The sequence below is a fragment of the Nicotiana attenuata genome, unplaced genomic scaffold (genome assembly GCF_001879085.1).
Source record: "Nicotiana attenuata strain UT unplaced genomic scaffold, NIATTr2, whole genome shotgun sequence".
NCBI classification, from domain to species: Eukaryota; Viridiplantae; Streptophyta; class Magnoliopsida; order Solanales; family Solanaceae; genus Nicotiana; species Nicotiana attenuata.
The window spans coordinates 85585-99089 of NW_017673931.1; the positions used below are offsets into that span (position 1 = coordinate 85585).

At 37.9% G+C, this 13505-nt stretch overlaps 1 protein-coding gene across 1 annotated transcript; it reads right to left on the bottom strand.

Moving 5' to 3' along the window:
* Positions 1–10531: 10531 nt before the first annotated feature.
* On the bottom strand, positions 10532–12335 carry LOC109217649. The gene is made up of 2 exons (XM_019381912.1): positions 12135–12335; positions 10532–11827 (listed from the first exon to the last, which is right to left on the bottom strand). The coding sequence occupies exons 1-2, from the start codon at positions 12333–12335 to the stop codon at positions 10532–10534; spliced, it is 1497 nt and encodes a 498-aa protein (XP_019237457.1).
* Between the last annotated feature and the right edge of the window lie 1170 nt (positions 12336–13505).

Below are 13505 nucleotides of genomic sequence, written 5' to 3' on the forward strand. Positions count from 1 at the left end.
CCAATTGAAACTCCTAAAGAGTATTAACAAAGATATAGACGAATAGTTTCATTTAAATTTGTAAGTGCATTATGAGAGGACAAATTAACAATTACAGTTAGAACTTCTTAAGAGTATTAACAGCATTATAGGTTAACCACTACAACTGATACTTTCTGAAGAGTGCTTATATAGATACAAGTTAACAACTTCAATTAGAGATACATATTAATAACTTCCACTAGGAGGTACAGAATAATGACTTCAATTAGAAGCTCCAAAGAGTATTAACAGAGATCCAAAAATAGCAACCATACTTAGAACTTCTACAGGTACTAATAGAGTTACAAACTACAACTAGAACTTCTAAAAGTACTATCATTTCACAGATTCACAACCTAAATTAGAACATCTAGGAAAATTAGCAAGGATTGCAAATTAACAGACTGCAATTAGAACTTCTAAAAGACATTAACAAAGTCACGCATTCACAATTTCAATTAGAACTTATGGGAGTATTAACAGAATCTTGGGCTAACAGTCATGTCTTACATTAAAAGGGTTGGCATGATCACTTCCTTACGAAATCACTCAGCTTCATACTAACCTTAATGGATATCAAACATGCTATTATACTCAATTTGTAGCAACAGAAGATTCATTTAAAGTTTATAAACTGAGTCTGGTTCATTCATGTAAGTTTGGTGAAATTTTAAGGACAACATAGACTTGTACATGGTTATCGAAAGCAAGCAGAGGATTGAGGAATCAAAATGAATGCAAGATCACAAGAACACAGGGGACATTTAGCATGGGTCATGTTATTTCAAAATGAAAGTGTTGTCATCATCAAGCTAACAGTGTCACTATATGAGCTTCAAGAAAAGGGTAGGGGTATCATCACATTGGGAAAGCATGTCAAGTGAGTCTGGTATGGGGTTTCAGATACAGTGGAAGTTAGCAGCAGCACTTTAGCTCAACAAATGTGATATCTGTGAACACCTAATTTTTGACCGCACCACAAATCCTATACTATTTAGTGTAAATATTTCTTTTAGGTCTAATCTTATATATATATATATATATATATATATATATGTGTGTGTGTGTGTGTGTGTGTGTGTGTGTGTGTATTTCTATTTGTAACGAGAAAATAAAAATTTACAAAAATATATGATTTCTTTTAATTAGAATTATAATAAATAAGTTAGCTTTAGTATTTTTTTTAGTATAATTTAAACTACAATGTAAATNTTCCTCGATTTCTTGGTATCACAAAGAGGCATCGAAGTCAATCCAGACCAGATCAGGGCCATCGAAGGAATACCCGAAATATTAACCAGCAAAAAACTGGTACAAAAGCTGACTGGCCGGATAGCCGCCCTGTCAAGGTTCATCTATGGTCATCCAACAGATGCCATAAGTTTTTCAATGTGCTGAAAAAAGACAACGGGCTCCAATGGAATTCAGACTGCATCGAGGCCCTGAGAAAACTAAAGGCATACTTGTCCTCGCCACCACTACTAATTCCTCTTCTTCATTTTAATCTCACGTTCCCACTCCAAATTATGGGCACAAGATTTAATAACCACCAATATTCTTCTTTATAAAGAAGAGAAGAGAACAAAATTGGGGGAACAACGTGAAAGAAAAAAAACGGATACAACACTTAACCAAAAAAGGAAACTCGGCCATCTTACAAAGAGAAGGAAAAGATTACATAAACTGAAACATCGTCCTTAGGAGATTTTAAAGGAGGAAGAATTATATTCGGAGAAAACGAAAGTTCAGTCCAGTTTCAAGATCCGGTTCGCGGTTATAATTTTGCTCATATATTATAGTTGCTGGAATTTATATTTCGACATTGGAAAGCTTAAATAAGGTTCCTATATACTTTCTTTGTTGTTCATTTTGATATTATTTTCCTACTATTTGAATCAGCAACTTGATATGTTTTAGAGCCTATTCTGTCTATTGTTTTAATTAAATTTGACTCTTAATTTTTCTTTGTGATAATGAAATAAGTAGTATGTTGTTAAGTGAAAAAAAAATGGTTTTGGTTGTAAAGATTTTCATAGTTTTGGCTTTACTTATTTTAAGTTGTTTAGGATATGCAGCAGAGCATTAAGTTAAAGAAATACTTTTTTTTTTACCATTCAAAATTCATATTGAGTATATACCTGATAGTCTACAAATTTAAGAAAATTACAGGTTCTTTATTCCTAAAAGTCATTCCATTAGTATCTTTAACTTAAGAATATCTGTAGTATTTTTTCTTAAGAATCTAACATATCTAGTCTTTATATTGAAAGCCTATTAGTCTTTTTCTTAAGAAATACTCTAAAACGCTAGAAAACTTTAGATGTACTTTAAATATTAACCCATATTTTCGTACCCGAACATTGGATTGATATGCTTAAGTAATAAAAGGGTCATGTGCGCATTCCGCGTCTCGATACCTTTAGATTTGAAATAATTGTGTTATAACCATGTGTACATTCCGTATCTTAGTTTAACAGTTAATTTCAAAGTACCTCGTGTGCATTCCGCATCTAGGTCAAAATAATTAATAAAAAATATAATAAATTAAGTGAAATGGTAATAGACAAGCCATAAGCAATAAAGTACAAGAATAGTCAAGATTGATTTAAGCCGAACATTAGTCAATAAAAGCGACCGTGATAGAACCACGGGACTCGAGGGATGCGTTCGCGCAACTTCAACCAAACTTTCTTAATAAATCAACAAAAGCGTTATTAATCGTGGACACGTTCGCGTGACATGATTTTGACGCGCCAAAAGAAAAGAGTATACGTACGCGTAACTCAATTCTTTAATTATGAATAACTCAAGCAATTAAAAGCGATAAAAAGGGTAAATGCACATAAGTTTAAAAATACGTAATTAAATAATTTAAGCCAAGTATAAATTTTTAAGTGACCGTGCTAAAACCATGGAACTCGGGAGTGCCTAACACCTTCTCCTAGGTTAACAGAATTCCTTACTCGGTCTTCTGTGTTTCGCAGACTTAATCAGTGTCAATTTCCTTGAATTGAGATTTTAAAATAAATGGTGACTTGGAACACCAAAACTCAATTCCAAGTGGCGACTCTTTGAATTAAAATAAATTAATCCCTTTTCAAATAATGTCACTTAAATTGGAAAAACTCCTTTTCTTTCCTATCATCCCTAGGAAAAAAAAAGGAGGTGTGACAGCTCTGGCGACTCTGCTGGGGACAATAAGAATTCGAGCTTGTAATGTGATCTATACTTGGCTTTATTAATTTGATGTCATTATTGTGTTTTTTGGCTTAATGTGTTAATTGCCGCTTATTTACCTCTTTGATATTATTTGAATTGTATTAAACTGTCTTCTTACGCCTCCCTTCTGAGTCTTCTGAATTTATGGTGTACACGTGTGCGTGGCCCACTTTTCTGTTAGAAGTCATACCAATTAGAACGAGGCTGGGTCAAGTAACTAGGCCGGGTAGACTTTCGTGCTCCCGATACGTTGCCCCCACCTCGGCTCGAGCTGTCCGCTTGGGTAAGCCAGGTCTAAAACACTCCCCCAGGATTTAAACCTAGCATAACATAACCTCATGCCGGATCCCTAGTAGGAAAGTTTGTTTGCATCATGTGCATTTGACTTTGGGGACTCAACATAGGGGTTTGGTCCGTCTAGGACATGCGTACCCGAGAATTGCAAGACCATCCTAATTCATCTTATGTGCTACTTGTGCATTATGTTTGATTCGGCTTGTGCATGTTGACCGGCTTCTAAAAAATAATAAAATAAAATAAAAATATAAAAAATTGAGGTAAAACTAGAAGAGAGAAAATAGGAGAGGAAATTTTACCCGGTTTTTGAAAAATCTCAGTATTTACCCCAAAAAGATTATTACAAAATAAGCCTAAATTTTTCAAAAGAAAAATGTGTCATCCTATTCCTGAAACATATACGAACTACGCGGGTCTGATTCTCACCGGATGTGAGNACTCAATTCCAAGTGGCGACTCTTTGAATTAAAATAAATTAATCCCTTTTCAAATAATGTCACTTAAATTGGAAAAACTCCTTTTCTTTCCTATCATCCCTCGGAAAAAAAAAAGGAGGTGTGACAATATCATAACTTAAATACATCTTATCCACAGCTCATGACTTAAGTTAAGTGTAGAGCAATCTCAGAATATACACAAAGACTTGGCAAACTAAGGGTATGCTTACATAATATGTCCAAGAAATCATGAGTTCAATCAAATTATTTATGAACTTCTAAGATTCAACAAAATTACAGAGGCATGCCAGAGAGATAAAACTGGTTTAAAAGTCATGAACTAGTGTACCTAAACTAAGATGACAATCTAGTTTTCACCATTAAACAAGTATACACTTTGTTTAAGTCTAGATTATTAAGTGAATCATTATGAAATGCCAATAACACTAGAGGAAGATTAGCATAACAGTCATAGTAGTATTAACAAAACATCAAAACTAAATATCAGGATAGCTTGAGTTTTAGTCCATTTTCAAACCATAACAACAGAGATAGGTTATCAAATCCCATTAGGATCAACACATAATTCTAATTTCAATAACTTAAAGAAGTTCATGATCGCAGAATCTATTTAAAAGTCATTAATAAACACATAAAATAGTTAAAACATGAGCACATTGTTAATAAGATCTTTCAGCAAGAGGTAGTAGAACAGTTCATGTTCAACAACTTAAACTAACAAAAGAAGAACATGGTTGAGGTTTTACTGACCTCCTTTGGGGCAATAAAACAAACAAGTATTCAAATTAGCCGTTTGGGATGCCAAAACTCAAGCTTTCTGTCAGAAACAAGCTCAAAACTAGAAAGAAAGAGAAAAGCAGAGATTGAGTAAGAACTCAAACTTTAATCGAAATTCCCTAAGCAACACTTTATTCTGTATTAATTTCTAAGATGTTAGGTGTAGTTGGCGTTCTAGGTGAGAGAATTTAAGGCCTCTATTTTTAGTGGCCGTTGAGCCTTAGGGTTTCAGATTCAAAACATGGTAGTGGAGAGTGACGGAGGAGTGGTGATGCAAGCAAAATTGGGAAAAATCTAAGGAGATAGAGGAAAAATGATGAAGAAGTTTACCTGAGTGAAGATTGGCCATTTGAAGGCAAAGAACCATCAGATAAGACCTCAATGTCCAGAGGTCACTGTGTTTGACCTCTGTACAAAGAATGACAGTGGTAATGATGAAGAAATGCCATGCATGTTGTGGATTTAACAGCACATGAGAGAATTCTGATATTTGATATTGCATCGTTACATCTAGTGTTCAGATTTGGCTATTTGAATTTTGAGTGATGAGATAGGAAATAACCGGCTGGATTCGCGGATTTCAGAAGGTAAAAGCATAGTTTTAGGCTCGATTTGTGACCTTGCACAAATTTGTGCAAGGTCTATGACTGGTTTTGATCTATTAGTTGAGAGAATAGAGAGAGGAGAGGCAAATGGGGGCGAGAGGAGAGGAAAATGGGGGCAACGGTCAAAGGGGGAAATGATTTTAGGGTTTGGGTAGTTTTAGGATGTCTCCGGGGTTAAAGTTCGGGGAAGGGATCTGGGCTGTTGATCTTTTAGATCAACAATCCTAATATTTAGGGATTTCACATTTTTTTATGGGGAATTTTGGTGGCCGTTGGATCCTTGTGATCCAATAGTTACGATTAAATCTCTAGGCGTTTAAGAATAAAGAGGAAATAGAGTTAAAATCGTCGGCCGTTGATCTAAGAAATGGACGACCCAGATTAGTTGTGTTTGTTTTGTGAGTGTGAGAGACGGGTGACATGGCAGGTTCTGATTGGTCTAATGGTGATGTCAAGGATTGCCAACTTGAAATGAAGGGGTTGTTTGGGTTGGGTCATTTCGGATTGGACTAGAATTAATTTAAAAAATTGCCAATCCATGTTTAATTAAGAATTGCAATTATAGCCTTTTGACCCTTTTGAGATTAATTTAAATAAACTTAATTATTTTTAATAAAATATAGTAAAATTATAAGTATCAAATATACTATTAATTATTTATAAAATATCTTGTTTTCTAAATTGTAACACTAATTCTGAATTATTAGTACAATTATCTAATTAATTAGAAAGTAGTAATTCGTTATGAATAATAGGTACCCACACCCTAGGCCGAGTTAGTGAGCCGGACCAAGCTAGATAGTCTCCTATCACTAGACAAGGCATGATTTTCGTCTTGATGAAGTGTAGAACGGGTCAGATCTTCCAATCATTTCACATTTACAGTTCACTACGTCATGAGACGATCTTCCTCAAGATCAATTTGAAGTGCTAATGGACGTTCATTGAAGATTCAACACCGAGTGAAGGCATATATATCGAACAGATTCACCACGCGTGCAAGTTTCGCTGTATGTGGCTCGTCTGTGAAGCCCCTATTGATTCTAACTTCCAAATAAATCGTACAATACTGGACCAGCTGCTCTCCGTCCTGTTGGAGGAAGAAAATGTGGACTCTCACCTCACCCGCCTGTTTGACTTATGGCATCTTCGACCTCCCTTCTTTTTACCGTCTGAAATAGGGGTGTTCAAAACTGAACCGAAACCGAAAATCGAATCGAAACCGAAGCTTAATGTCTTATTGGAATCGGGTTAACGGTTTAACGGACGGGAAACGGATTGAATTTTTTTATTAGCGGCTTATCGGTTTGGGGCCGGATTATTCAATTTTCTTAACGGATAATCTGTTAACCCGTTATATATATATATATATATATATATATATATATATATATATATATATATATATATATATCAAAAACTGTTCTACTTTCAGTACTCTATCTCTAACGCCTAATTTCTAAATACGTATACTACAGTCTTTAATACCGTGTGACTGAATAGTTGAATTCTTGAATTCTCCCCAGTTCATAACTTCCAAGGATATGGCATAACTATACAGTACAAATGACAACTCCATTTTTCTTGCTTGTCCTTTTGTTTGGGAATTTTGCACTGCAAAAACCGTTCTTTTCCTCTCTAATTACTTTAATGTCCACAATAAATGAAAATCATCGACCATCATAGATTAAAGTCAATACTGATGGACTCAAGAAACCAGAAAACACCATGATAAACAAGAATCAATATTTCTAAGGTCTATTCTAAATTTGTATGCTAGGCTGTCAGCAAACAATTAATGCATGCAATATAGATTGAATTAGGCCGATAAACCGCCCGATAAGAGCTAAACCGATGCCATTCCGCCCGATATCTTATCGGGTGGCTAGCGGATTAATACATTTAAAAATCGATAACCGATAAGCAAAACCGTTAAGAGTAAATAACCGCCCATTCCGCCCGATAAGCAGCCCTAGTGTGAAACATCAGCTTTACCTTCGCCTTGGATTGCCCTTTTCCTGACTTGGCTAATCATAAAGCCTTGACGTCTATGAAAATTATTTAAATAATCCAAAATAGTAAGCATGCTACATTTATAACATTAAATTATCAATTTCCAAAATTACTAATACTAAATTGATTTTGTAAAAATAAGTATTATTGATTGAAAAGATTTTTAAAAACATCCACTGAAAATTATTAAGTATAAATAAATTAATTTTGAAAGAGAGGGTCAAAATTGGTCATGAACAGCTGCCTTCTTTGACCGAAGACGATGAAAGAGTTTTCGGGCAAAGAAATTGAACCAAAGCCAATTTTGTCCCGACTTTAGGCATGCATTACCGGAATGGCATGTGGCTTAAGGAAGATTATGAGTTATAGGATTAGGAAGATTCCAGGAGAGCTTTTTCTGGGGAGTCTGGGACGAATTGTGGCTTTGAATTGCTTACATACCTCGAGCATAACGAGGATCAGGCCTCATGTAGTTCTGGAATGAATTTTGAGGAAGCGATGCTCGCAAGAATTACCCCAGTATCATATTATGATACTGCAAGATAGAAGATTTGGTACTCATGATAGCTTTGAGTTGCGGCTCGATTTGAAGAATTAGAATTCTACCGATCGTTTGAGTTTGATCTTGGATCCTTGGACCGCTAATGAGTTTGTTGTCTCTAATAACGTTGTAGCATGTTTTGCTGCTTAAAAGGAGTTCCACGTTGCGATGTCTGTTCTTGAAAAAGTGAAATACACACATACCCATATATTACAATGTAGAATATGTTAAGATGTGATGTAAATGATGCACGAATGATGATTCCTGGCTACCGGCTAGCCGTTATCCGGGATTGCGATGATAGGATACTTGAATTTGAATCGATTGTTAGCCAGGCTGTGTACCGTTCTGCAGCTATTAGAGCATTAAGTCTCCTCGTGTTGGCAGTAGTTGACATGTAATGTAGAATGCATCTCCGCTTGCTGGGAGAGGTTGCATTGAAATGTAAAGTACCGCTGATGGGAGTGATTGACTTGTAGAGTGCATCTCCGCTTGTTGGGAGAGGTTGCATTGAAATGTAAAGTATCTCCGCGTGATGGGGAGTGATCATACTGAAACGTAAAGCATCATCTCTGCATGATGGGAGTTTCTGACTTAAAATGTAGTCATGCATGTAAGCTGCATGAGCGAAACGTAAAAACATTCGAGATAACAATAAAGAAAAAGGATCATGCCCAAGAGATACTCTTGACTGCGAGGCTAAGTCGTGGTCGTTGATTGGCAGAACATTGGCGATGATGTTTTGCAACTATTTATTCTGATCTCCGATGTTGCGGGGTAGCAGTGCAGATCACTCATGTTGGCAAAGCGAATAGCTTGCTATATACAGGGCTTTGATTGGCGAAGCTGACGCTCGATTTGTACAGGGCACCCCGATCGATTGAGCTGATGATTTGCTATTACAAGGTGAAACTTAGTGAAGCCAACGGCTCAATTTTGTACAAGGTGCTCCAATTGACTGAGCTGGCGGTTTGCTATATACAATATGCTTTGACTGGCAAGGCCAACTGCTTGCTATATATACAACATCCTCTGTCCAATTGAGAAGACGGTTTGCTATATATAATATACCTCGTTCGCATCGGCGTCCTGGTTCTGAAATACCTGCAAAGGATTCGAGAGTTAGTTTTAGTTATATAAGGAAAGAGAGATGATAGTTATTAGAGAGTGGCGGAGTGTTCCGGCGCCTCTTTATGTCCTATTGGTCCTGCATTCAAAGAAAAATTCTTAGCTGGGGGTGAGGGTGGAGTGCTGGTTTGTGTCGACCGTAGTCTTGGCTCTACCCCGATCTTGATGAGGTTACGCAATAAATTTCGGTAGGTGGAATGAAATATGATATATTTTAAAAAACATTTTCAAATTTTTTTATTTATGGCAAATGTTGTCGTTCTAGATTATGACATGTTTTGGAAGTTCCTCAAACACGAGCGTTGTTCCTTGAAGACTATATCCTGTTGATATCGATCCTCCATGATGCTCCTGACGACGTGGCTTCTTGCCGCTGCGATTGCGTCCTAATATGAACTAATGCATTACAAAGGTTTTCCTAGGGTTATGACTGAACCCTTTCATGTTGCCTACGTATCCGAAATAGAATTAAGTCTGAACGTAGTTCCTAGATAATGATACCGAAAATATGATGAATATGACCGAGCCTGACTTAGGCAGCCTACGTATCCAAATGGAATAAAGTCAAAACGTAGTTCGATTACGTCAGATGCAAAATGATGAGATTGAATAATGAAGTGGTCGAGTCTGAATCAGACTGCCTAAGTATCCAAATGGAATCAGGCCAGAACGTAGTTTCATTACAAAAAATGATTGAATCCTATTAAGATTGCCTACATATTCCTTCCCAAGGAAATCAAGTCGTGGCATAGTTCCGAGTACACATAAAATGATATTTGGACTTTTTATTACAAAAGAAAGGGGAGAGAGAGAAATCGAACCCTACGCGGGTTGCCTACGTATCCCTCCGTGGGAAGTCAGGTCGAGCGTAGTTCTGTTGCAGCAAAATCCTTACTCTATTATCTTCAAACGTAGTATCTCTTGATTGCGTATGAGTTGATAGGCTTCATGATGAATCTTCCGTCCATCTCTGCCAAGATCAGAGCTCCTCCCAACAGCACTTGGTGGACCACGTAAGGACCTTGCTAATTCGGTGCGAACTTTCCTTTGGCTTCTTCTTGGTGAGGGAATATTTTCTTTAGGACCAATTGCCCCGGTATGAATTGGCGAGGCTTCACCCTTTTGTTAAATGCACTTGCCATCCTATTTTGATATAATTGAACATGGCATACTTCATCTATTCTCTTCTTGTCAATGACCATGAGTTGCTCATGCCTGACCCGTATCCATCTGCATTGTCTAACTTGGCTTCTTGGATGACTTTTAAAGATGGTATCTCGACTTCTGCGGGTATCACAGCTTCGGTGCCATATACCAACATGTATGGCGTTGCCCCAGTGGATGTCCTCATGGTGGGTATGATAACCCAGTAAGTCAAAGGATAACTTCTCATGCCAATGCCTGTGATTGTCCACTATCTTTCGCAGAATCCTTTTGATGTATTTATTGGCTGCTTCAACTGCTCCATTAATTTATAGTCTGTAGGTTGTAGATTTATGGTGGATAATTCTGAACTTCTCGCAAATTTCCCTCATGAGATCATTGTTAAGATTAGCTGCATTGTCAGTGATGATTGGCTCGGGTATCCTAAATCGGTAGACTATGTTGTTACAGACAAAATTTTCCATTATTTTCTTCGTGACAACTTTGTATGTAGAAGCTTCGACCCATTTGGTGAAGTAATCAGTGGCTACCAAGATGAAATGGTTCCCATTTGACGTAGCGGGCTCTATAGGTCCAATCATGTCCATGCCCCAAGTGGCGAACGGCCAAGGCAAACCCATTACATTCAACTTATTAGGCGGAACCCGGATGAAATCCCTATGGATTTGGCACTGGTGACACTTTTCCACAGAGCGGATACTATCTCTTTCCACGGTCATCCAAAAGTGTCCGGCTCTTAAGATCTCTTTGGCTAAGGTGAAGTCGTTCATGTAGGGTCTGCATGTTCCTGTATGTATTTCTTCTAGCAATCTGGTTGCTTTAGTGGCATCTACGCATCTTAACAGACCCATGTCTGGAGTCCTCCTATATAGGACTTCCCCGTTGAGGAAAAAGTGATTTTCCAGCCTCCTGAGCGCTCGCTTTTGACTATTAGTAGCATTCTCTGGATATTCTCTTGATTCAAGGAACCTTTTGATGTCGTGGTACCATGGCTTACCATCCGGCTCTTTGTCTACATGAAAATAGTATGCATGTTGATCTCTGATCCCTATCTCGATATGGTCAATGTAATTTTTATCTGGATGCTGAATCATGGATGACAAGGTTGTAAGAGCATCGGCGAACTCGTTATGGATCTTGGGAATGTGCTTGAACTGGATCTTTGTGAACTTCTTACATAACTCCTTTACACGGTGCATATATGGAAGGATCTTGACGTTCTTGGTAGTCCATTCTCCTTGAACTTGATGTATTAATAGATCAGAATCCCCTATGACCAAAAGCTCCTTGATGTTCATGTCAACTGCCATCCTGATCCCGAGGATACGCGCTTCATATTCGGTCATATTATTGGTGCAAGGGAACCTTATCTTTGTTGATGCTGGGTAGTGTTGTCCTGATTCCAAAATTAGGACTGCCCCAATTCCTACTCCTTTGAAATTTGCCGCTCCATCGAAGAACATTCTCCACCCTGGATATGACTCTGCAATATCGTTACTGGAGAACAACACCTCCTCGTTTGGGAAGTACGTAGTGAGCGGCTCATAATCCTTGTCCATTGGATTCTCTGCGAGGTGATCGGCTAAAGCTTGTCCTTTGATGGCCTTTTGTGTTACGTACACAATGTCAAATTCACTAAGAAGATTCTACCATTTGGCTAGCTTTCGTGTAGGCATCGGCTTCTGGAAGATATACTTGAGCGGGTCAAGTCGGGATATTAAACGCGTGGTGTATGCTAACATGTAATGCCTTAGCTTCTGGGCGATCCAAGTCAAAGAACAGTAAGTGCGCTATATCAAAGTGTGTTTGGCCTCACACGGTGTGAATTTCTCGCTTAAGTAGTAGATGGCCCACTCCTTTCTCCCAATTTCATCGTGTTGTCCCAACACACATCCAAATGCAATCCAAAACTGACAAGTATAACAACAGTGGCTTCCGGGGCTCGGGAGGAACCAACACTGGTGGATTTGACAAATACTCTTTAATTCTATTGAAGGCTTTCTGACACTCTTGGAAACTCATCACATCCTTCTTACTCTTAGGAACCAACACTGGTGCAAGGGAACCAACACTGAAGTAATTCAGCCTACCCAGGAAACTCATCACATCCATCTTACTCTTAGGCGGTGGAAACTCTTAAATGGCTTTGATCTTTGAAGGATCCAGTTCTATCCCTTTTCTGCTTACGATGCACATTTTACAGGGTTCAACTTCAAACTATTCTTTCGCAATTGTTCGAAAAACATCCTCAAGTCGTCCAAATATTCTGAACTCTTTCGGGACTTGATGATGATGTCATCCACATATACCTCGATCTCTTTGTGAATCATGTCGTGAGAAAAGGCCGTCATGGCCTCTTGTAAGTAGCTCCAGCATTTTTTAGGCCAAATGGAATGACTCTGTAGTAGTAAACTCCCCAAGGTGTAGTGAATGTTGTCTTTTCCTCATCTTCTTCATGCATCAGGATCTGGTGGTACCCGGTGAAACAATCCACGAATGACTGAAGTTCATGCTTCGCACAATTGTCGATGAGGATAATCCACACATATCCTAATCTTCCCATCCTTCTTGGGTACCGCAACGATATTTTCCAACCATGTGGGATAATTGGTGACCCTTACTACGTTCGTATCTATTTGCTTGGTTACTTATTCTTTTATCCTCAAACTCAAATCTGGCTAGAATTTTCTGGGTTTTTGTTTGATTGGAGGTCTAGCGGGATAGGTAGGCAATCGATGCGAAAAGATGTCAGTGCTTAACCCAGGCATGTCATCATACGGCCATGCGAACACGTCCATGTACTGTCGGAGGAGCTCGAGAAACTCTTCTTTGCTTCTAGATGGATGTTGATTCGGGTTTCTTTTGCGTCTTCTTCGCTTCCCAGGTTGACCACTTCTGTCTCTTCAAGGTTAGGCTTTTTCTGGCTTTCCAGTTCTTCGATCTCTTGTGGGAGATTATCTAGAATCATGCTTTCATCGTATTCCTAGTAATCTGGATCGCTTTGCTCGAGGGCTTCGTTACATGTCATAATCGTGGAACACGAGTTTTTATCGTTTTGATTACTGAAAAGAAAAACGAAGTATAAATGAAGCAATAAATAAATTTGAAATAATTTTAAGAAAGTATTTCCTTTTATTTCATCAAAAGAGAAATATCTGAGAATTCAAAGAGGCGAATGATAAAAAAGTACAGACATGGTTCAAGCCTCAATTGATTGTGCGTTCTTTTTCAAAAGATTTACAATTTCATACTACTAGAACTCCCAACGAACCAAAGACAGGC